Raw genomic sequence first — 22,952 nt, 5'->3', positions numbered from 1 at the left:
TCTCGTGATTCGCGGCTAGAAAGCTAGAAAACAAAAACAAAGATCAAAAGAAAGACCTCTTTTGACCAGAAACTTGTCGTGACGATCGACAACAACACCACACTACTATAACAATAGCCGTACTCCTAACCCCGGATCACCTTCTCCCTCTCCCTTCTTGCCTTTCGCTCTTTGTCCCCTTAGCGATCGAAATCCCATCTCCTTGTGCCCTGGTCTGATGGCGGGTCGACCTTCCCGTAGCACGCGTTCAGTCAACGTTAGCTACACCGAACCTACCGAGGACGATTACCTCAAAGGTCTGAGATCGACATCCAGGCCGTCAGCTTCAGCATCTGCATCGTTATCGGCGGCAACATCGACAGCATCGGCTCAAGCGGCGTCGACAAGGATCAAGCCGATCAAGTTCAACTTGAAAGCCCTGAGGCAGGGTTTGCCCAAGGAGGAACATCTCGATCGACCTTTCCACCACGAAGACGATAACAACCACGAGGGGGAGGATAATCACAACGAGGACGAATATAACGAGCCCGACGATAATCACGACGACGAAACGGATACGATGAACCCGAACTTGAACCCTTTCAACGCTCGTCGATCGTCGAGGACCAGCCGACGTAGTTCGGCAGGTAGCAGCCAGAACAACCTGAAGACCAACGGGAACAGTAATTCGCTTGCGACGAGGACTTCCAGTCGACGGACCCGAGCTACGATACAGCAAGAGAACGTGGAGGAGAATGGGATGGTCTACGAGGATGCCGATGGACAAGGTCGATCGCAAGCTCAGCTTCAGGTGCAATCCGGATCTCGAGCTCCTGGTCGACGATCTTCCCGAGGGTACCATCCCAACCTCGATCCCGAGCTGGGAGTACCTCTTCACGAGGACGGGGATGGGGATGAGGATGCGAGTGGGGAGGTTGATGAAGAGTACGTCGGTGATGGGGACGGTGCAGAAGTCGGGGATGCGGTGCCGGAGGAAGAGGAAGAAGAAGAAGTCGGTAAGTTCTCGTCTGATTCTCGTCGTTTTCGTCTTCGGTCTCGGGGCTTGGGCAACGGGCAACGGGCAATGGACAACGGTACTCGCATCGGGATTCCTCGGGACGATTCTGGAGTGTTTTCGAGGGGATGATTGGCCGTTTGATATCACTCTTCTCGATCCTCGCTTTCGGACTCGGGGATAGGAAGGATCTGCGCGAACGACGATCTTTAATCGTCGTCGTCGTCGTCGTCGGGTTCTTGGTTCTTATTCTGATTGGGTCGGGGTCGAGTTGAGAAGCGTGGAAGAGGGTGCTTGAGAAGCCTACGGGCAGAATACAAAGAAAGGCTCGAGGTTGGATGTTCGGGATAAAGTAGAAGGAGTTGAGAAGCCAAGAGTCCCTTCTCGTCCACAATACTTTGCGGTTTCAGACTTGGACATTGCTGGACTTCGTACATCGACCAACACTACCTCAATTGAGAATCGTTCAATACTCTACGGCTACAACCCTCTCACTACGACCAACACAAATCGCCTTCTCGATCATGCCCAAGATCCCTCAAAGACGTCGACGTACACGTCAGGTCGAACCCCGACCTTTGGTCATGCTGCAACACTACCACCCTGTCGACCCTTCGCTTCCTCTTTCATATATCCGCTCGTCGACTTCGACCGAACCGGACTATGACTACTTTGTCGAGCTGGCTGGAGATAGACCTTGTTTCACTAAACATCGGGATGGAGTGTTGAGTGCGAGCAACTTGTGCCTTTACCTTCCCGGACCTCTTGCTGGGATGTTGAGGCAGGAAGAAGAGTCGGTGATTCAGGAAAAGGAGGTGGTCATCGATCCCGAATTGTTGATGCTCGACCAGGCGATTTGGGACGACTTGCCAAAGACTCCGATCGGGAAGGGCAAGGGGAAACAATACGAGCTGGTTGAAGATGAAGAGGGAAAGACGGAGCGGATGCTCGATTACGACGCGGACGATGAGGATACGATGAACCCGTCCCCGACATCGTCCATCGGTGCTATATCTCGTTGCCTTTACCCGCCTAGCGAGGTCTCGTCCGAGTCGACGCTCTCACCACCACCACCTCCGGCTTGGCCTTGGGTCATCACGGAGTTTGTTCCTAAAAAGAAGAGCATGAACAAGTTCCTCAAGTCATTGGTGATGCCTCGTAGACCTCTAGTGGAGAGAGAGCCAAAGGACTGGCCGACCTGGGAAGAGATGACGATCGCCAGAGAGAAATCGTTGGCATACCAGGTCGCATATGAGCGAGCTAAACGAGAAGCGGCTAGAGCTCGAGCTCAAGCACGAACCGGAGCCGGACCTAGTTCGAGCGCTTCGACGTCAAAAGAGAAGGTGACGAAATTGAAGCAGACAGCCCAGCCGTCTGGTTCAAACGTCAAGAGGGAGGACCGAGCGGGGAGCACCGATTCGACTTTGACCTCGCTATCCGACCTGAGCCGAAGCCCTAGCCCTTGTCCCGAGCCTCGGACCAGAGATCCACTGCGTTGGAGAGATTCCGAGTCGCTGACCCCTTTACCTGATTCTCCTCCTCCTTCTTATTCTTTCACTGCGCCATGTCTTTGACTCACGTGGATCCATGATGATACCTCGACCGATACCCCTTCCTGCCCATCTACAGCACGCACGCCTACCCCTCCCACAGAATATGTCCAGACACGAGGCGGTCGTCAAGTCGCGAAAAAAATCCTCCGCGAGTCTCCCGACCCGGATGACCCGGATGCTCTGGACGAGGATGACTTTGAGAACTCGATCAAAGCCGATGAAGATTTCGACGAGTCGCCCCCACCTCGGCGAGCTACACGGGCGGCCAAGAAGAATAACCTCGACGGATTCGTAGAGGACGACGAAGAAGACGCTTCAGAGGATTCGAACGGACGGCGAAAGAGCAAAAAAGCGGGGTCCTCGCGAGTGCAGCCCAGCCGATCAACAAGAAAGAGCTCGAGGATTCCCAAGAAGAAGGCCCGAACTGATGACGATTACGAACAGGACCACGACGAAGAAGAGGACGACGAGGTGGTGGAGATGACGCCCGAGTTTAGCGATCACCCGAGCGATATCATTACCGGTCCAGCGACCAGTAAACCGAATGGTCGAGCTCGTGGTCGCAGGGCTGTCCAGTCGACGGACGACGAGCAGCCGATTACGAGAAAATTGAGACAGCGCACCACCAATGTCAACTATGACATGACGGCACTGAACCCGCTACTTCCTGACGACAACTTCGGTCGGAAACGAGCGGGACCCAGCGGAAGTAATGCCGGGAACGGCGCTTCGCAGAACAATGGAGGGTTCTTGATGGACATGGCGAGAGGCTCAGGCGCGCTCGCAGATCCCAACATGCCGAACATGCCAGATTCTGATTCGGTGCGTTGTTGATGTATTGACACCTCAACATTCCACTGCTGACCTTGACCCGACGTGCAGGACGATGATATGCCCGACTATATCAAAGATCTTCGAAAAGAGGCTTCATCGACGATGGCTCTGGCCAATGGAGGAACGAATCGAGGAAAGAAGGGGAATGCCCCTGCTGTCGGTCCCAGTACAGCTACGGTCGCAGCGGGAACGGTGGGAAGATACAACCCGGAGGCTGGTGTGTGATGCGTCCTTCGCATGCATTGATGATCTTCCGAATGCTAACACACGATCATGAACAGCTCGAGCAGATGCGGATCCATTGGGCGTGGACCTGAATGTGACTTTCGACCAAGTGGGCGGTCTGGATGGACGTGAGTCTGGCTGACAGATCCGCGAAGATGGTTTCTGATGGGTCGTATCTCTTCGAAAGACATCAATCAATTGAAGGAGATGGTAGCACTGCCATTGCTGTATCCCGAGCTGTTCCAGCAATTTGGCATCACGCCACCGCGTGGTGTATTGTTTCATGGTCCCCCAGGAACAGGTACGTAGTTGCCAGGTCAAGTGATGTGTACAAGGTTCCTGACACAGCAACCTTCCGGATTGGCAGGTAAAACCCTGCTAGCACGAGCGTTGGCAGCGAGTTGTAGTTCGTCTTCCCAAAAAATCGGTGAGCCTGGTTGGGCGGACTCCGGCTACGATCCCGCCATCTGATTATATGCTTTCGTAGCCTTCTTCATGCGAAAGGGAGCGGACTGTCTCAGCAAATGGGTGGGAGAAGCCGAACGGCAGCTGCGACTTCTTTTCGAGGAAGCCAAGAACGCTCAGCCGAGTATCATCTTCTTTGATGAAATCGACGGTACGTCGGCAAGCCAGTTTGTGCACGTGTCCGTTCCGGGCTAACCTGCGCATTTCCATAATAGGTCTCGCGCCGGTCAGGAGTTCGAAGCAAGATCAGGTGCATTCTTCTCTTGTGGCGACCTTATTGGCGCTGATGGATGGCATGGACGGACGAGGTGCGTTCTCCTACGTTAGTCTTGCTACAGATCGACGACGTGCTAAAGAGATTTTTCACCTTCGCAGGTCAAGTCATCGTGATCGGTGCGACAAATAGGCCGGACTCCGTAGATCCTGCACTACGCCGGCCGGGTCGTTTCGATAGGGAATTCTACTTTCCTTTGCCAAACAAGGAGGCGCGCAAGAAGATTATCAGCATCAACACGCGCAAATGGCAACCTCCTCTTGAGGACGTGTTCTTGGACGAACTGGCAGGTGTGACTAAGGGTTACGGAGGAGCAGATCTCCGGGTGAGTCACCAGCCCGGTCTTTACCGCTTGGAAAAGGCCCGCTCAAACTCTTCAGTTGTTAGGCACTATGCACGGAAGCCGCTTTGAACGCCATACAAAGGCGATATCCTCAAGTATACAAGACAAACGACCGACTACTGCTCGATCCCACGTCCATCCACGTGCAAGCTCGAGACTTTATGGCTTCGGTGAAAAGTGAGTTCAATGTCAGGGTTTGCATACAAGATAATCCATGCTGACTATTTGCTTCGCAGAAATTGTTCCATCTAGCGCAAGATCGGCTTCTAGCAGTGCTCAACCGATCCCTCCACATCTGGAACCTCTTCTCCAGGACCCCTTGCGACGAATCACAGGCGTATTGGACGAGCTGATACCGAACAAAAAAACCAAGACCGTACTCGAGGAGGCAGAGTGGGAGGACGACAACGCCGACGGGACCTTTGGGAAGGAGCTGATCATGCAATGTGGGTTGTTCTGGTCTGGCAACATCCATTGCAAGACTTGACGCCTTGTTTGATGCAGCTTTCGAGACGCTTAGGGTTTACCGGCCAAGACTCTTGATTCACGGTCAGAAGGGCCTGGGGCAACGGTTCTATGGAGCTGCCCTGCTTCATCACCTGGAAGGCTATCATGTACAGAACTTGGATATCGCGACCTTGCTGGGTCAATCTACAGCGGTAAGCCTATGGTCCCACGCATTGGTTACTCCGCGCCACAAGATACTAAACGGAAGCACTGTTACAGACTATCGAAACGATGCTTGTACAAATGTTTGTCGAAGCCAAGCGTCATCAACCCTCCGTCCTTTACATCCCCGCACTCAGTCAATGGTCCGCAGTATTAACGCCTACCGCCAAAGCGACTTTCGGCACCCTGTTGGACAGCCTGACGCCGTCCGAACCGGTCGTTGTTATCGCATTTATGGATGAGCCCCTGCGCGAATTGGATGACGAACTCAAGTCGTGGTTTGGACGCATGGGAGATAATTTGATAGAACTCCACGCGCCCGATATTGTAAGCTGTCGCGACAAGAGCTTGAGCTCATGCCAGGCTGTAGCTTATTGCGATATCCTTGACGACAGGAACAAACCAAGGCTTATTTCCGAAACATCATCGAGAAGATCCGGTTGCCACCTGATCAGTTCCCCGACGCATTACCGAAACGTCGGAGGATCTTGGAGGAACTGCCTAAAGCGGCACCGTTACCTCCTCCTGCTCCAAGCGCAGCGGCATTGGCCGAGCAAGCGGCAAAGGATCAAACCCTAAAGGAGATTGTAGCGTTCCGATTGAACCCTATCCTGACGGAACTCAAGAAGAGACACAACAGAAAGTCGACTTTGACTGCGGCGGAAGCTTTGCAACGCTGGTACCAGCTTGTCGCGAGGGATGAAGAACGCGCAGAAGACGAAAGGCAGGCGGCCAAAGCGGCCGAGATTGGCCCAGAGGCATCACTGGCACTTGATGCAGCCATAAACGGAGATGCTGTTCAGCCGATGGCTGTCGACGTGCCGATGGACAATCCGCTTGCCGAGAACAACAATGGCATTGCTGTGACAGTATCAATGGAAGCGGTCGAACCCGCACCCGCCGAACCCGCTCACGCGGAGCGACCACGAACGCAATCTCCCGTCGCCGACAAGCCTTCTCGACCCAAGCCTCACTGGGTCGACTTTGAACTCATGCAGGAAAAGCTCATGAGTCAAGACGACGGCTACTACTCGCTGAGGGCGTTCGAGCGTGACATCTTCCGTATGAGGGAGAATGTCGATGGTGCCGAGATGGACCTCGACAAACGTACCAAGGCGGCTTTGCTGGCGAAAGAAGCCACACTTATGATCAAGGATCACTTCCAGGATGAGCAGCAGAAGCTGGAGATCGAACGGATGGCTGCACGAGAGTACGCCAAGAAGCAGCTCAAGAAGAAGAAGGGCACCAAATCAGCAAGTTCGTCACCCAACGGTACTCGATCCTCTGCCCGTTTGAGCGGTCGCGCTCCCGAGATCAGCTTTACCGAAATCCTACAAAACGAAAGGGTCAACGGGAAAAAGCGCTCTCGGGACGGTTCGGAAGATGCGGCTTCGATCGGCTCGGATGGACGAGCTGCTAAGAGGAACAAGGGCGAAACTGGTGGTGCCGTGCTAGGCCTGCCCGATCAGCAACGCCTGATGGCAGATGCTAGTCATGCTCCTTCGCACGGCATATTGGGCACAGGATCCGGTACTCATGCCATGGCGGCGCCCTTGCAAGAGGACATTTTGGCGGGCCAGCTGGAGCAAGCATCGACGATTGCGCAGCCCTCATCAGGAGGCTTGGCCGCGATCTTGAACCCTATCCACTTGCGTCCTCGAAGCACAACGCCGCAGACCGAGCCGCCGATTACCCAGCAGCCGGTCCCTCACCCGCATCCTCCATTCTTTATTCCCGAAAAGCAGTTGGAAGACCTGTCCGACATTCTCGTTATTGGCACGCACCAATTCACCGTCGAAGACCTCGAGCAACTTCATTCGATGGCACTTCAACTCATATGGAGGCATCGTTCCGATTGGGACAGGTCGTTGATGGTACAACAGCTTGTGCAACATTGCTCGCATTTCGTGCAAGCGGTCCAACATGGGTCGTGATCCAAAGAGACTGAGACTCCCAAACTTAATGACCTATTCATGCTCTCATGGTCGATATGACTCGACGTGTATCGTTACGCTATTGTACTGTATTTCTAGTAATGCTTTGGGCAAGTGATGTATGACACGAGCATGCTTATGACCTTGCGCTGCTCCTCTACTCGTCCAAGTCCTCGCCTGTCTCGAGCAGGCTTTCCAGACGAAGACCCTGATTATAATCCTTGAGCTTGGAGATGATGTAGTCCAGTCCTTCTCCTTCTAATATCCCTTCAAGACCCGTCGTAGTCAACCCTATCCGGTGGTCGGTCACTCGATCTTGCGGAAAGTTGTAAGTGCGGACCTTGTCGCTTCTGTCCATGCCCTTGACCTGTAATCGACGGGTATCTCGGCGGTCCTGTACAGCTTGTGCCATCTTTTGATCGAGTAGACGTGCTCTTAGAATCTGCCAAGCCCAAGCTTTGTTCTGTTGAGAAGCGGTCGAAATCAGCATCGAACGCGCCAAATCAACTTGCAACGGTGATAGTCAGCTGACGACTTGCCTGATGTTGACTTCGAGAATCCTGCATCGAAACAGTGATGCCTGTCGGAATGTGTGTCAAGCGGACCGCCGACTCTGTTTTGTTGACATGCTAAGAAGAGAAAGCTTGAATCTCAGTTAACCGCCGTTGAGAGGTTGCTTAATGCGCTGACCTGGCCTCCGGCACCCCGAGCCCGCATAACCTCTGTCTTCACATCCTTCTCGTCGACTAGGTCATCGGAAGTCTCATTGCTGTTCTCAGATAATGGTAAGACCTGTTGATCATGCGGAATAAGAAAATGCGTTATCGATCAGGTGCAGACGCCAGATTGCACTCACCACAACGGCAATGGTGCTTGTGTGAACCCGACCGGCAGATTCGGTCGCAGGAACTCGCTGCACTCGATGGACTCCTCGTTCGAAACGAAAGTCACCGAATGCGCCCTCGCCCTTCACTTCGAGCGTGACATCCTTGAGACCGTTTCCGCCCACGTTGCCGACCGTCTTGCTGAGGATTGATGTGCGCCAGTTCCGTTCAGCGGCATACCGCATATACATTCGCATGACTTCCTCCACGAACAGAGATGCTTCATCTCCCCCAGCTCCAGCCTTGATCTCCAGGATGGCTGATAGCTGGGCGGATTGAGATGAAGGGAGTAATAGCGAAGGGAGCTGGGTCTCGCACAACGCAGTAAGTCGCTCTCGGAGTGAAGCAATCTCATCCTCTGCTAGAGCCTTCATGTCAGGGTCGTTGTCCCGCAGCAGCGTCTCAGCTTCTTGCCACGCCTGTGTTCAACACGAAGGGTATAGTATTGTATGTAAACAGGATGTGGACACGAGGTCAGATAGGGCAAGAAGCGAATCCTAGCAAATACAGTTTATGGGCGAACCTCGATAGCGTCGTTGTACTCCTTCCATGCCTCGACCAAGGGCTCCGACTCTTTAATGGTCCGGGCAAGTTGAATCTGCTCAGAAACCTCTTGTTCGTCCCCTGAAGATTGCTATGTGAAGCGATGGGCCGAGGTTCAGCTTTGTCGGGTAGTCATAGCCGCAATTGCACGATTTTGCTTACTGCCTTCAGCGCCTCCTGGTAAGCGGCAACCTTGTGAGTGATGAGCTTGTACATCTGCTCGCTGACCTGGACACTGGCAGCCTGCGAGATCGTGGAGGTAGAGAACGATCGTCCTAGACCGACTCGACCAACGACCGGGAGAGGCACTCGCGAGTCCCTCTGCGCTCGGTCCGTGTGCAAGCCCCGCTTCTGTTCTCCCGCCGAGATGGGCTCTTGACCGATGACCTTTTGGGCTTTACGTTCCCCAGCAGCTTGACTGGCATCCATCTCTTCGGTGTTGCCTCCCTTGCCGTGCCGACGAGTACCCTCCTTCTTCCTCGCTTGGCGTTCCATATCGGCGGCCTCGTCGATCGTGTCGTCGATGTCAACCTTTTTCCCTTCATCCGTCCTGACATAGACGGAAGTGACGGTATCCTTCTTCTTGTCACCTTCCTGATCTGCCGGTGATGTCTTGTCCGACCCATCCTTCTGCTTGACCTCGACCTCGACATCCTCCAGACCCTCGAGCTGACCCTTCCAGTCATAGTCATAGTCGGCAGCGATCTTGGTCATCTCGATTCGAAGCGCCTTTGCCTCGGCGACTGCCACATGAACAACCTGTCAGTGGATAAGATCTACTCGCAATCGCTTTCGCTTGACTAACCCAGCTCGGTCCACCTTTCGACATCCAGCTGTTGTTTTTGGTACAGCTCTTGTTGCTTGGCAGAGACGGACAAATCGAGGACGGACGAGTAGGAAACTATTACCGTGGAAACATCGATTGATCAGACCAACAAGGCAACTGTCCTCGAGACACTTCATCAAACGAACCCTCTCGTTGATGCTAAAACAGGCAAACCAGGCTCAATTATCAGCCTCACCCCGTATCGATCGATTCTCAGACTAGACTCACGTAGAGGAAAAACAGGTAACCCCCAATAACAGTCGTCAGACCGCTCAGATATGTAACCTATTGAATCGATCAAGCATATGAGCCTTGTGTGATGAGAAGTCGTGATCATGAAAGGACTTACGGGCTCCATGACGTCCTATATCATGCCGAGCGAAAAATGGGCAAGTTCAGCCATACTGTGCTCACCTGAGCCAGTGCGAGAGAACCAAGCACTCACCCATCCGAGCGGGGAGAAAAACGCTGAAACCCAGGAGAGAAACCGATCAATCAGCCTGTCAACGTCGACTCCGCACGACGATTCTGGGTGGACAGACTTACTGAGCTTGAAGACTACACCCCAGTATGCAACCAGACCTCCGAGTCCCATGACCGAGTACCTCCTCGCCGCACGATGAGCCTCCTTGTCTAGCCTAACCAGGTCAAGCCGTCACAGCATCATGGCAACAGCATGGGCAATCGTTAGAACCGAGCACCGGGTTGATTCAAGTAAGATGATAAATCGGAATAGATGACATGTAACAGAGGAGGAAAGTATGTGCACGTACATTTTCTTCTGTTCGGTCATCTTTGCAATCTCGGTAGTAAGCTTCAACAACCTCCTTCGGAGGTAGACCGTCCTGCTCGCAAACGTCGGTATCTTGACCTTGAGCGTCAAGGGCGATAACGACATTGACCCCGCAGATCCCGTCCCCGGAACGGAGGTAGAGGTAGAAGCCGTACTACTCTCTTCAGGTCTGACGACGATCTTGAACTCTTGTGCCAGAGTACTCTGCTTGATAAAATCCCCCAGATCCGTCGAAGTCGACCACCTGACTTCCTGAAGCTCCGCTCCGTTGGGGTTTCTATCGTTCAGAATCGGACCTCCTTCTTCGGCTACCGTCTCTAGTGCTTCTACCTCCCCGCTCGACCCCGACCCTGACCCTGTTGAGGTGTTAGCAGATCCAGATGAGGCATCCGAGGTGGACGATGAAGGAGAGGTAGCTGAGGGGTATGCATCGTGATCTCTCCCGCTAACGGCGCGGAATTCAACCTCGGCTGACCGTTCGGAGGAAGGGAGCGAACCGAGGATGAGCCTCGAGACGTGTGAGAGGGGTTGAGAGGGGTGTAAGAGGTAGGCCGTCTCGACCACGTTCAGCTCGGGTTGTCGGGCTGTCGACTCGGGTGCTTGTCGAGAAGTGCTCGAATTCTCAGCTGTAGCTTCAGATTGTCCCTGTGATAATGCTGCTAGTGACCGGGGCAAGGGCAAGACGAGCTTGAATAGGTGACTCGTGGTCGGTGTCAATTTCCCTGTCCACCTCGACGTATCCTCTTGCCGGCTCAATTCCTCTGCCCGTCTCTTAACATCCTTTTTAGCTTGGCCATCCTTGTCCACATCGACTTGTGGCTTGTCCCCTGCTCTAGCCAGGAGCTCCGAATGCTGTACATCGACGAACGAGGAGGTCGAGTTGAATCGGATGAAGGAGCTCGCGAGAGGTCGTGCGAGATGAGCAGGTTGATGTCGTGCTATCGACCTTGCACCCGTGAAGAGTGAGCGAGGCAGCGGCATCTGGGTACTGGCTGCTGCTGTTGCCTCTTGCTCTTGTCTGTCGCTGCAGTCAGCCAAAGGTCGAGGAGGGAATCGTATAACACCCAATTCAGAGCAACTTGGTCACAACTCGCACGAGGTCCGATCGAAATCATCATCATCATCGACGCCGAGGGCGACGCGGATTTAGTTCTTAGCGATGACGTCTCAGAGCTGAAACACATCGACGACGTAGAGACGTTTCGTATCCCATCGTTATCCGCAAGATCCGACCTGTAGCACCTCTCAATTCGTTGAAAGGCTACTGAGAGACATAGGGAACGATCCTTCGAGATCGATGCTTGCGCTCACGCCCTGTCTCTGACCGGTGCCGTCAAGTGTACCAGTACGTCGCATGTGAAACGACTCGAACGCAGCAGGTCAAGGAGGATCGACAGGCGAGAAAACATCCTTTGTACTGGCCCCTCGAATTCGACTCATGAAAGCCCGTCCATAACGAGCATCCAACGTACGTGTGGCTGATATATAACAAACGAGGCGACTAACCCACTCCGCGACCAAATTCACGCGCTCGCCTGTTCCATTCTCTTCAAGATCAAACCCCCTCCATATCCCTCCTACATAACCAAACTCCACCTTTCAACCCTTCCACCATGCCTCCAACTCGTCTCACAACCACGCCCTCGGTCTCCCCTTTCATAACCACCTCGTCCACACCCTACTCTGCTTTCCGCCTAGAACGCGGGAACCGACCTAGGAGTGGTACAAGTACTTCCGGCAGCGACAGGTCCACAGGGTCCAGCCCCTCGCCTTCTCCCCGCGAGATCCATTCTCCTCAGAAGGACTCCATCTCGTCCATGATACCCAAATCTCATACGAGAACGAAATTGGGACACAAGACCACCCCTTCCGCGTCGGACCTTGCCTCCCTTTCCTCCGTGCTCGGAACCGCAGGTCCAGGGCAAGGAGGGTTCAAAAAGGGCCACCGAAGGATCCGGAGCAAGAAGTTGCAGGCCAAGTTGGCCAACAATGCGTTGTGTCACGGATTCGAGGAGAACGTGGCGGCTTGTATCTTGATCGAGTTGAGGTGAGCCGAGCGCGCTCTTTCTTTGTTTTTTTGCTTGACCTTGTAGAATAAGGGGGAATAAGTGTGTTAATGCATATCGTTTTCGTTTCTGTCACGTTGGTAGTCGATCGGCGCCTCCACTTACTCCCCATTACAAGATCCACGAGGCATCACACGATGGTCCCTGAAGAAAAAGCAGGTTCTGACTTATGGGAAGCAGGAGTAATGGGGAATCGGCGTAGGTCTGACGAGAGCTTGTGTACTTCTACTAGGATTAGTACTTTTATGATCGAAGAAAGTGTAGCCTATGAAAGAGACAAGAGCAGATGCCTGATATGCAGGGCAAATCCTGGCCCATCGTCTTCTGACGTTTCCTCGTCCGGAAGACTCGTCTTAGTAAACATGTTCCCATCAACCCAGTGGAAGTGTAAAAAAATAAGTATTATAAATCTCGCATGAGACAGATCAACAACCAAATCTATCTGATACAAGGTCCGATTCCGTGTGTCGACCAACGAGCGAGAGGTAAAAGAAAGATATGATATAGACAAGAAGAGAAAGAGAGAAAAAGGCGGACCGTAGAGAGAGGTCGATCGAAAAACACAAAGAGGTATATGGAGAAAGAGAACGAGGGGGTCCGTGGATCGGCCCCGCTGATGCCGGAAACTAGTAGCTACATTTGGTTGAGAGAAGAGATGGGGTATCCAGAGAGAAGAGAGAAAGAGAGGTGCCGGACCATGGGGACGCTGTCCGTTTTATGATTGGTGGGGGGACGCCGTCAAGGTCGTACGTATATATTTGGCGATGGCGAGAGAGAGGATTGCCGATCTGGGTCTGGACCGGCCAGCGTAGAGGATAAGGACGGCGATGGTCCTACTGTTGAACGATGACGACTTCTTCCCCGTTATCCGTCACGGTCCTGATCCGTCGGGTGACCGGTTCGATGGTATCGTTGGCGTTTTGATGATGTCCGGCCAACAAGTTCCTGAGCCCCGTAAAGCTCATTGACGACCTCAAGCTCAAGGCGGGTCTCGAGTGGGTGGGAACGTTGCCGGTGACAACCAACTGAGGTACTTGAGTAGTAGACTTGGGTCTACCATACTCGAGCGCGGCCGACTCGTTCAAGAGCCTCTGTTGCTGCTTCCTCGTCGCCGAGGTCAACGAGGATAATGGCTCGTACTCGGATCCCTTGACGTCAACAGCAATGTCGGTGGCGATATGAGGAGATCGCTGGTGGTGAGCCTGTTGCTTCGATCGGTGGTACGCCTGCGAAGGAGGCTGGTAGTACCTAGCGACCTTTTGGTCGTCCCGCTGACGGACATAGGCCCGCTCGACCGAGCTCAGCCCGTAGATGCTAGGCGAGTTCCTAACAGGGGTGACCGAATTCTTGGAGGCAGCATATCGTGGGGAAGGCGAGCTTGGCCCATAGGAATCCCTCTTGATCGACATCGACATGGGCTGTACCGAACGGACCGGGTCATACTTGCCCTGACTAGCAGAGGCAACCCTGGATGAGATGGCCCCGACCCGACCCTGAGCGGTGGCACGGGCCCTCAAGACGAGGTCCTCATTGGCCTGACAAGGCTCGGCCAGCACGTCGTCCGTAGAATCGTCGGACGAGGTCGACCCGTAAGAATCCCTTCGCTGGAGCGATGGTGGCGAAACGATCGTCGGTACCATCAGGCGAGGCCCTGCCGATGATGACGAAGAGGAAGCCAAAGTGGGTACCGCCACCGATGTCCTCGTTCGCCTCTTGGGCGTGAGGTAGACGGGTCGGGAAGAAGTACCAGTACTTCGGACGGGAGAAGCCAACTGAGTCTGGGACAAGGCGTCGGTCATGGCGGTCACCGGCGTCAAAGCCGATCCCGAGGCGGTGTAGTGTTGTGCGTCAACGTCGACGTCCTCCCTCGAATCCAGTCGAGCCGAGACGGGGGTGATGGGTGGCGTCGGAAGACCCCTATGCGAGGTGACGGCTTGCAAATTTAACCGGCTCGGCCTCTTGTCCATCGACCTCCTCGGAGCAGCAGTAGCAGCCAAAGTCTTGGCCGACGACGACGATGATGGTCGACCCGATCGGGAGACCATGAACCTAGACAAGCCCTCGATGAGCTCGTCCTCTTCGACCCTCAAGTTGTAGTCGAGCAAGAACAACAACTGCTTCTCCATCAGGTTGACTTCGGGGAGAGCGAAATGGTGTCCGTACTTTTGCCAGTGCTTGTTCTTGGGTGACGAGTCGTTCAAGTACTTGGCAGCGCAGATGAGGGCGGCGAGAAAGACCCGGTGTCGGGTACAAGGCATCCCCTTGGCCACCTTGGGCAACTTCTGTCGAAGCCTCTCGAGGTAGATGACGGTGCTCATCAGGGTGGGCACCTGGACGTTGCTCTGTTGTACCAGACCCCGAATGAAATCGAACAGGGTAGGCAGACCGAGAGCTACGGCGGCTCGTTCGATCGGGTCGTTGGTGTAGTCTGGTACAGAGCTGTTGAACGAGGTAGGCTTGGTCGGGGTGGCAGGAGGCGTCATCGAGCCAGACGCATCGGCCTCGACGCTGATGACGCTCGAGGTCTTCTCGACCAAGAAAGCTAAGAAGAGCGGTAGGGGCGGGGGTCAGTGACCGTTGAAAGATTGCCTCCTATCTTTGTTGTATTGTGTGCTCACCGATCATCTCGTCCGAGACTCGACTCCTCATCAACCCGCAAAACTCGGGGTCGTGCCTGCTCCGGGGAACCATGCTCGCAGGGTGGATACGGTCAATGACCGTGTGGCAAGTAGAGGTAGCCATTATGAGAGTGAGAAAGGTAGAGGAGGACTAGGTGGGGTAGTACGGTGAGAGTGGGGGTGGTCGCAACAAGAGAGGGCTGAAGAGAATGAGAGGGTATCCTTTGTTGACCTCGATCTTCGATCCGGGCTGGAGTGGTGTCGAGAGAATCCGAAAGGTCGACGCTCTGTTCTTCTTATTATCCAGCTACGAGAAGACGCTCTGATAACACGGACGAGAAGGACCGATGATCGGATCGATCGTTCGAGGTCAGTTCGAGTTCCGAAACATATGGGACCAGATTCTATCCCGTCCGGGATGAACCCGTTCCGTGCAAGATCGAGATAGTCTAAACTCACCCGCAACAAGAGGTGGAGGTCGGGCGTTAGCGTAGATTTGAATCCTAGTCTCCTGACGAAAGTAGAGACCGATCCGGTCTGCCCTCTAATCGAATAGGGGTAGACGAGAAAGAATCAGGCGGAAGGAGAGAGAAGGTTGCTAGGACGAGGAGAAGGTGGTGGTAGTTGAAAATGAAGTCGGTTGTTGAACGTAGTTGGCGATAGACGGTCGACGGGGGAGGTGGCTCGCAGAGTCGGAGGGAATGGGTGGATCGTTGGGTGATATATCAAAGAGAGTGGTGGGGGTGGTCCGATGAGTCTCTCGGCCGGAGAATCCTAAAATGAACGTCGATCTTTTGTGGGAAGAAGAAGAGAGAGAGAGAGAGAGACGAGAGGGAAGTGGAGCAGAGGGAGGTACGAACGATGAGGAGATTGAATCGACATCGACGATCGCACAGAGAGAGATATGACCCAGCCAGGGCAGGTGGTCATCCACTCACCAGCCGACGGGACTGATGGGACAAAAAGTCAATAAACGACCGAAGCAGGGCAGGAGGGGGGCAGAGAGAGGGAGGGGGCCAAGCGAGAGACATCAGGGGCGCAATCATCAAGCCACCACGGAAAAGAACGATAAATGGCAAGTCCCGGTCTCTGGTCTGCCTGCCCCCCCTGCTCGTCCCGCCATTCCCGTTCCGCGCGCTACGGAAGAGGAAGAAAACCGCTCAACATGCCGGCATCGACGCCAGGCACTCGACCCGTGGCCCTGCTGATGATCTATCGTTCCCGAGGTAGGACCTCGTCCCCCCTCCCGCCCTGTCTCAGGGTCTGATTGACCAGAGGGGGGGGAGAGAATCTTCTTTCACTTCCGGATCGGACCACGTCCGAACAAGGATCTGCATCGGCCAGGATTGACGCCACACCGCTCGAACACAGGACAATCGCAATCGAAGTCGCAATCGCACGGTGGATCGAGCTTTCATCTTTGCATTGTACATTGTCTAGATCGCGGGACCCCTCGGCACTTCGGAAATATGAGAAATATAGCCGAGTCGTTTTGTCTGTAAACGACCCGTTTCGCGAGAATTTATCAAAGAATTCGGTTGACGTCCGCATGCCGCGAATGACGTGGTAAACTGCGCGTCTCCCAAGGGTTTTTTGATGGAAATCCATACGCGGAGTATCGATCACGTGAAACTCTAGGTAAATGAGCAAAAACCCCGAGCAATACGTCACCCAGATTCCTAGGACATTCCGCCTATATTCGATCTATATTCCTGTCACCGAAAATTCTCGGCCCGGTTCTGATCGGTAAAAATTGGCCATTCTGCATCCGTAAATAGTAATATTGCATAACCATTATGTCGGATATACCGTTATCTCCCCGATCACCCGATCCCCGATCACCAAATCAATAACAATCCACCTCTATACCTCTGTTTAACCCGCCATCTTCACGTCTTCACAGACTGCAGTACCTCAACGTTGTCGGGCTTCTCCGTCCTTGGGTAAGTGATCGAGCTATTCCTACGTGCCCATTCCTGAACCTGACTTTGTGTTGACGTGCTGCAGTGCAAGTCGGGGAGGAAGTCATCAACATGTCTCAGCCAAACGCTACGGCTGGTCCGAGTCGTACGAAGACATACGTTCCGCACCAGCCTTCTCCTCTCTCCGGTTCCGACTCCAACAATGAAGACTCCCCCGAACAGATGGCTACTCCTGTCAATCGAAGGCCGAACCAGGGAGTGATCAACACGGCGAACAGGTTGCAGGCGGTAGTCGGTGATGGGAGGAACAGATGCAAGTACCTTTGGTCCTTTCGTCCCTCGTGGAGGCCGAAACTTGTTTGATTATCTGACCGCTTGACCTGTTTGTGCAATCGCAGATGATCAACTATCTCCCATCGATCAAAGACGCCGTGTCGGACTTGCCGCTAACCTCGACCCTCTGTCACACCCTTCGCCTGCCCCCGGGGCAACTCCTACTCCTTCCGGTCGGAGGCCCACCACCGCTGGAGCACGACAGCGTCAAGAAGGCCAGCAAATGCAAACGGATAGTACCAATGTCATCTCGGCCAACAGCAGATTCCAGACGTCACAACTCACGGCTACCGAAGAGCTGCGATCCCGTGTCCAACGCCTAGAGGAAGACGTGAGGAGGAAGGAGGCCGTCATTCAGAGTTTACGGGGAGATGTCGAGGATCTAAAGGCGAGCGTTGCGGGCTTGCAAGCTGGCACTCACCAGGAAGAACCCGCGGTCGATAACAGCCAGGAGGAGAAGCAGAAAAGAGCGATATCCAGGATGGTGAAGAGTGCGGTAGAAACGCTGTACGGGGATACCAAAATGTCAACCTGCGTTACGGAGGGCGGACAGACAGACGAAATGCGGTGGAATTATCAACAAGCACCAACCTCTGTATACAATGATCAGCAAACACGAAGAGTCCTTGCCTTGTGTACCGATAACCGGGAGAGCATACCTTTGACGAAAGACAACCCTCGCGAATCGATTCCCGATTACAAGGATGCCAAGGACTTGTTCCATGAAGCCATCCGAGATCGCTTCTACGCCAACCAGAGTACCCATAGAAAGGGGGTGATTGCGCGATGGGGGGAGGAAGGACCAGACGGACCGAGGGAAAAGTTGCTGGAGGAGATCAGGGTTCAGGAGCAGTTGAGGGATAACGGGGATGACGAGGAGAGCACCGCGGCGGAGGAGGCACTCACGCAGTTGAACCAAACGCTGGATAGGAACGACAGCGCCTTAGCCGCACAGCAGGGGAATGCAAAGCCGAACATCAGGTCGAAGTTGAACGCGGTAAGCTCAGCGCAGCCTGTGTCTGCATCTCCACGTCGACTCACCTTTGCCTTGGTCAAATCGTGACAAACCAGGCTGTGACGAGGATGAATACACGTCGACCCAGGACGATCTATGCTGATGAGAAATACGAAGGGCTTGCCTGCTTCTACTGGATCCCGCCGTTGTATTGCGATCAGTCGTCGGGCTCGCCAAAGTGGCATGAGGCTGAGTGGGAGGGCGTTTACTCGCAGCAGGTGAGTTGAATCTTGATACACAGAGTCTCGCTCGAGTACTGACTTTCTTTGACCATCGATGTACAGTACATCAAGATGCACAAGAGCGTATGGAACCTGAAGATGCAGACAAAAGGGAGCGGTAAACGTGCGTTGCCAGTAGCCCCGGGACCAACTTTCGACGAACTACCCGAGGGAGAAGAGCGCCGCCCCGTCGAGCTGTACCTTCCCTCCAGTCTAGCGTTTCTTCATCAGGCCCCACAGCGCTGGATGTTCTGTCAGGCTTGGTTAGACGACCCGGAAAACGCGGAGGTCGTCGAGAGCAGAATCGTACCTGTCGACGAGCCTACGTCCTTCTCCGATGTTGAGAAAATGGACTGGATCCTCAATCACCCTTGGACGATCATGAAGGCTAAGAGAAGCGCCAACGAGAAGAAGAAGGTCGAGAACGAAAAGAAGAAGAAGAAGAGGGCCTGGTCAGAATCTACACAGGCGGCGACTACCGACAGCGAGACTCACCGCCCAATGAGTGCAACTTCTACGGCGCTGAACCGAGGTCGATCAGCCCAGCCTGCCGAGCGAACCATCAAACGGCCACGAACGGATCGACGCGAATCGTCTATTGCGGGTGAGACGATTGAGGAGGAGGATGATATGGATGAGCCAGAGCCAGAGAGGTCGGAGGAATTGATGTCAAGACAGCCAAACCAGCCTGAGCCGACGATCACGACGAATTTTGAGGGAAGGAACCATGGGGTCGACCAGTCCGGAGGCGCGTCAGTAGGCTGGAACCCTGGGATGCAGGCGGTCGGATTCCATCCTGGTTGGGCCGGCCAATCGCCTGCCTCGCCATTCCCTGTCGGGCAGCAATACATTCAAGGCAATGTCAATGGGTTCAATCAGGACCGCTCGGATCCCTTCCAAGTATCTCGCCACCCAAACGACCCACGCTTCTTCGCTCCGGTGGGATCCGGATACGGCCCGTTCAACGGCGGCGGCTTTGTCGGACAAGGTGGGAACGTTGCGTACATGCAGGGCGGCGGAGGCTTCGGATACATGAATGGTGGGGGTGGTGGGCCTGGAGGAAGTGGAGGTTCGGACGGTATTCAGATGAATGGCGGTGGGGCGGTGAATGGGGTGATGAATGGTAGCAGGGCGCCGACAGGGATAATGACGACTCTTTACGACAAGGACTCTATGGGAAACGCCTCTCCAAGTCAGCAGAGCCCTCGGGCCGGGCATCGTCCAGGATGAGGAACCCACTTGAAACGACAAGGTGAACGATCTTATTACGACGGAACTAGCAGCTATAATTGAGATTTTGGGATTACGTGGTTGCGGAATGTAATCAGTCACAACGTTGACGCAAAAGAATGTCTCGATGCACCCACAGAGAAATTCATCATGTCTTCTAGGTCTCATCGTCTGTCTCGCCACGAGCATCCTCCAGTCCGAGTGCGTCTGCCTGCGGATCGTCAGAGTCCAACCAGAACTCCGGTTCCTGTCCCTCTCTATCACATGAGACACAGGTGATAAGCTGATCGAATTTTGAGACGATGACGGATGCCTGTAGAGCTGCGATCGGGATGAATAGAGGACCCCCTGCCTCGTGCCTGTCGTGATAGATCCGGTAGCCAAGGTCGATGCTCCGGTATCCCCACGCCTGATCCGGCACGCCCTTCTGGAACTTGTCGACTAAGGCCAATCGGAGTTCGAGATCCGGTCGATTCTTGACAACGAGAGTGGCAGACAGGAACAGGCGGACCTGGACAAGCTCCCTAGATGCCTCGTCTTCGAGACAGGCCAATGCGTATTGATCACGAACCGTTCTGTTGTACAGGGCAGAACAGAATCTAGGCGGGGTCACAAGATCTATCAGCAACTACAAATCCTTTCAGCCGGGCTCAACGTCAGGGGTCTAGCTCACTTAAACCCTTGGTGGACCACGTGGGTGTGCAGGAGATACCTCTCCGATGTTACCGGGAGGCAGGGTCGGCGGTCTCCAACTGTGATTCTCCCCACGAAGTCGTACTCCGGGTGGTGAAGCTGAACGTAGGCCAAGAGACATTCGTAGGCTGCGGGGTATTTTTTGAGATTCACAGGCGATATCTTCATCGGTGGTGGCAATCGGGCGGTAATGTTTCGGCGGATAAGGATCTCGTTAAGCATGACGGTCCCCAGGGTTGTTAATCGATCGGCAAGGAGGAGCTCTATGGCGGCCCGTTCGGTCGCTGATATGTCTGGGGCGGGATTGTGAAGCACGGCTGCCAGCAAGGCTTCACGAAGCCAAGCCCTAAGCAAGGTCGATGGTATGTCCTTTTCTTTCATGTTGTGTTTGACCTACAGACAAGGTATCAACATCGGAAACCACGTCGTCAGTTCTCGGATAGGACTAACCCTCGACAAGGAACCGTTGTTACGTTCGAGAGCCCATGTCGAGTACCCTCCTATCGGCCCAAATAGCTTGACGTGACTGCGAGCGGATGCATGTCAGATCGGGGTTACCTTGATATGGGTCGCATCGATTAATATGCCACTTACAGCGGATAATGCATAGCGTTGTGCCAGTTAATCGTAAGTTTGGCGCCTAGAGAGATCATCGTCCTTGCACAGATAGCCAGGTCTTCCGTCGCAGCTTCGGCGTCGCTCAGGGAGATTTTGTGTGAGTCGAGTACCCGGATTCCAGAGCATAGGGACACCGCAGCGCCAAACCACAGTTTGCGGTTCCTTTTGAACGGGATATCAGCCTCATCTGAGCGTCGGGGTTTCTTCTTGGTTGCTTTTCCCCGTGCCGCACCGACTCTTCGAGATGGCTCAGGAGTGGACCGAGCCAGATCCTCAACGGTCTCGACCGAGGGGTCTTCGCCGTCCAAGTCCTCGTCGTCGATGAGAAGAGAGCCTTCTTTCCTCCAGCTTATCGATAGCGCATGCACGAGAAGTTGAGACACCCGCTTCCACTGGTCGGCTTTTAGACCGGCTGCCTTCCCACTCATCATCTGTTTGGTCACGCCCGATGGCAATTTTCCGAGATGCCCAGGATACTGAGCCTGGTTGAATATGGACGAGAACACCTCGGCTCTTGACCGACCTTCGATGTCGCCTTCGAACATGTCGTTTTGGGTAAGGATATTGATGAACGACTTCACCAATCCGAGGTAGAGATTGTGCAAGTGATCGAGGGGCGCCGATTTCGAATGTTCCATGCCAATCAACTTGTTAAGAACCGAATACCTCACCCCGTAGGTGTCCTCGATGAGTCTAGCCTGCGCAGACGTGCGCGTATCCTCGTGACGGAAGGCCTCGCCGAGAAGGGCTTTAGGAGACAGCAGTTTCGGAGGCAGCGCCCGCCAGTCGTAAGCGATAGGGGAGCTGAGGTCGCCGTTGTATACCCCGCAATGATGGCAGGGGTGGATTCCGTGGGCGTGACTTACTGCGCCGATAAGTTTTTTGGTGGCAGGAAGATCGGCAACAGTGAGAAGCAGTCGGGCAACCACCATCTCATCCTCTGGATCTTGATCGTTGATCGCTGGGTGAAACCCGAACTGGCACATCTGCATATCTTGAACCACGGGCTCCAATATCCGGTTTAGGAATGTAAGGGAAGGTTCTTCGGGACCGGGAATCACGCAAAGCAGTGCCGTATATCGTTTTTTGAACATGAGATGACGAGGTAGATTCGCTACACACGCAAAGACGGCGCCGACCGAATAGCCCGGCATGTTTTTGACCCTGAACCAATCGCAGCCTAGGATGATTTGTAGTCCGAAGCGCATGTTGACTACGCGGAATTGCTCAAGAGGTTCTCCTTCCCATATCTCAGGCTCGTCGTCAACCACGTAATCGTCGTAGATTTCCCGAAAGACGTTCCACCGACTAGCTCGCCAGGCTGAGCCATCGCTTAGCCCGTACAACGGCTCGTCGGGGTGAAAGTATGGCTCGGTTTCAGAGAGCGGAGGTATCTGATCACCGTCTTCAGGCAAATTTCGCCAGTGGTGCACCTCGTATCTGAATTCCGGGTCCTGCATCCATAAGGTGATCCAGGTCGACAGGTTGACGTAAGGGACTACCCTGGCAGGACTCCGTACCCCATTGATCGAAGTATAGACCTGCGCATCGCAGACATTACCGTCGCCTAAAGGTGCACCGCAGACCGGAGAGTCGAGGCTGGAGAGGGAGTCGTAGGGCTTGAGCCACCAGCACGATGGACAGCAGATATGGCGCTTCATGTATTCGTCGCCGAGGACACCCAGACGGGACATGGCAGTTCTCCAGTTACTAGTACTAGTGGGGTCGGTCTCGGCCTCAGGGTCTTCCGGCAGGTCTTGGTTGTCCAAAGACTCGCGAGCCAGTTGAGCAGTCGCGGTAAATTGCTCGAGCATCTTGTCTGCATGCCGGTCGGGCATTCCGATCATCTTAGCGAAAGCGATTGCCGTGTAGGCATTACGAGTGGCCGGACTGAGATCG

General features: G+C 54.2%; 5 protein-coding genes across 5 annotated transcripts; 2 read left to right on the top strand and 3 right to left on the bottom strand.

The window, feature by feature from the left end:
• The first annotated feature begins 37 nt into the window (after nucleotides 1-37).
• Nucleotides 38-7,370, top strand: HD553DRAFT_219707 (uncharacterized protein). Its single transcript, XM_046177226.1, has 14 exons — nucleotides 38-995; nucleotides 2,624-3,369; nucleotides 3,430-3,598; nucleotides 3,663-3,734; nucleotides 3,794-3,907; nucleotides 3,974-4,033; nucleotides 4,094-4,222; nucleotides 4,287-4,379; nucleotides 4,447-4,670; nucleotides 4,733-4,865; nucleotides 4,925-5,134; nucleotides 5,193-5,347; nucleotides 5,415-5,684; nucleotides 5,753-7,370. The coding sequence occupies exons 1-14, from the start codon at nucleotides 218-220 to the stop codon at nucleotides 7,289-7,291; spliced, it is 4,692 nt and encodes a 1,563-aa protein (XP_046037545.1). The 5' UTR covers nucleotides 38-217; the 3' UTR covers nucleotides 7,292-7,370.
• HD553DRAFT_219691 (uncharacterized protein) lies at nucleotides 7,370-9,622 on the bottom strand. The gene is made up of 7 exons (XM_046177224.1): nucleotides 9,524-9,622; nucleotides 8,881-9,461; nucleotides 8,699-8,809; nucleotides 8,148-8,594; nucleotides 7,982-8,083; nucleotides 7,831-7,920; nucleotides 7,370-7,754 (listed from the first exon to the last, which is right to left on the bottom strand). The coding sequence occupies exons 2-7, from the start codon at nucleotides 9,430-9,432 to the stop codon at nucleotides 7,449-7,451; spliced, it is 1,608 nt and encodes a 535-aa protein (XP_046037544.1). The 5' UTR covers nucleotides 9,433-9,461; nucleotides 9,524-9,622; the 3' UTR covers nucleotides 7,370-7,448.
• Nucleotides 9,623-10,102: 480 nt separating this feature from the next.
• Nucleotides 10,103-11,396, bottom strand: HD553DRAFT_219698 (uncharacterized protein). The gene is made up of 3 exons (XM_046177225.1): nucleotides 10,525-11,396; nucleotides 10,318-10,415; nucleotides 10,103-10,182 (listed from the first exon to the last, which is right to left on the bottom strand). The coding sequence occupies exons 1-2, from the start codon at nucleotides 11,316-11,318 to the stop codon at nucleotides 10,361-10,363; spliced, it is 849 nt and encodes a 282-aa protein (XP_046037543.1). The 5' UTR covers nucleotides 11,319-11,396; the 3' UTR covers nucleotides 10,103-10,182; nucleotides 10,318-10,360.
• A 1,840-nt stretch (nucleotides 11,397-13,236) lies between these two features.
• HD553DRAFT_323453 (uncharacterized protein) lies at nucleotides 13,237-15,145 on the bottom strand (the record flags this gene model as incomplete). Its single annotated transcript, XM_046181390.1, has 2 exons — nucleotides 13,237-14,945; nucleotides 15,022-15,145. The coding sequence occupies 2 exons, from the start codon at nucleotides 15,143-15,145 to the stop codon at nucleotides 13,237-13,239; spliced, it is 1,833 nt and encodes a 610-aa protein (XP_046037542.1).
• A 1,909-nt stretch (nucleotides 15,146-17,054) lies between these two features.
• HD553DRAFT_341357 (uncharacterized protein) lies at nucleotides 17,055-19,742 on the top strand (the record flags this gene model as incomplete). Its single annotated transcript, XM_046182626.1, has 4 exons — nucleotides 17,055-17,238; nucleotides 17,342-18,273; nucleotides 18,348-18,509; nucleotides 18,576-19,742. The coding sequence occupies 4 exons, from the start codon at nucleotides 17,055-17,057 to the stop codon at nucleotides 19,740-19,742; spliced, it is 2,445 nt and encodes an 814-aa protein (XP_046037541.1).
• Nucleotides 19,743-22,952: the final 3,210 nt, after the last annotated feature.

Source organism: Filobasidium floriforme (genome assembly GCF_021052385.1).
Source record: "Filobasidium floriforme strain CBS 6241 chromosome Unknown HD553scaffold_8, whole genome shotgun sequence".
NCBI lineage: Eukaryota > Fungi > Basidiomycota > Tremellomycetes > Filobasidiales > Filobasidiaceae > Filobasidium > Filobasidium floriforme.
This window is presented reverse-complemented; position numbering and strand designations above follow the sequence as displayed.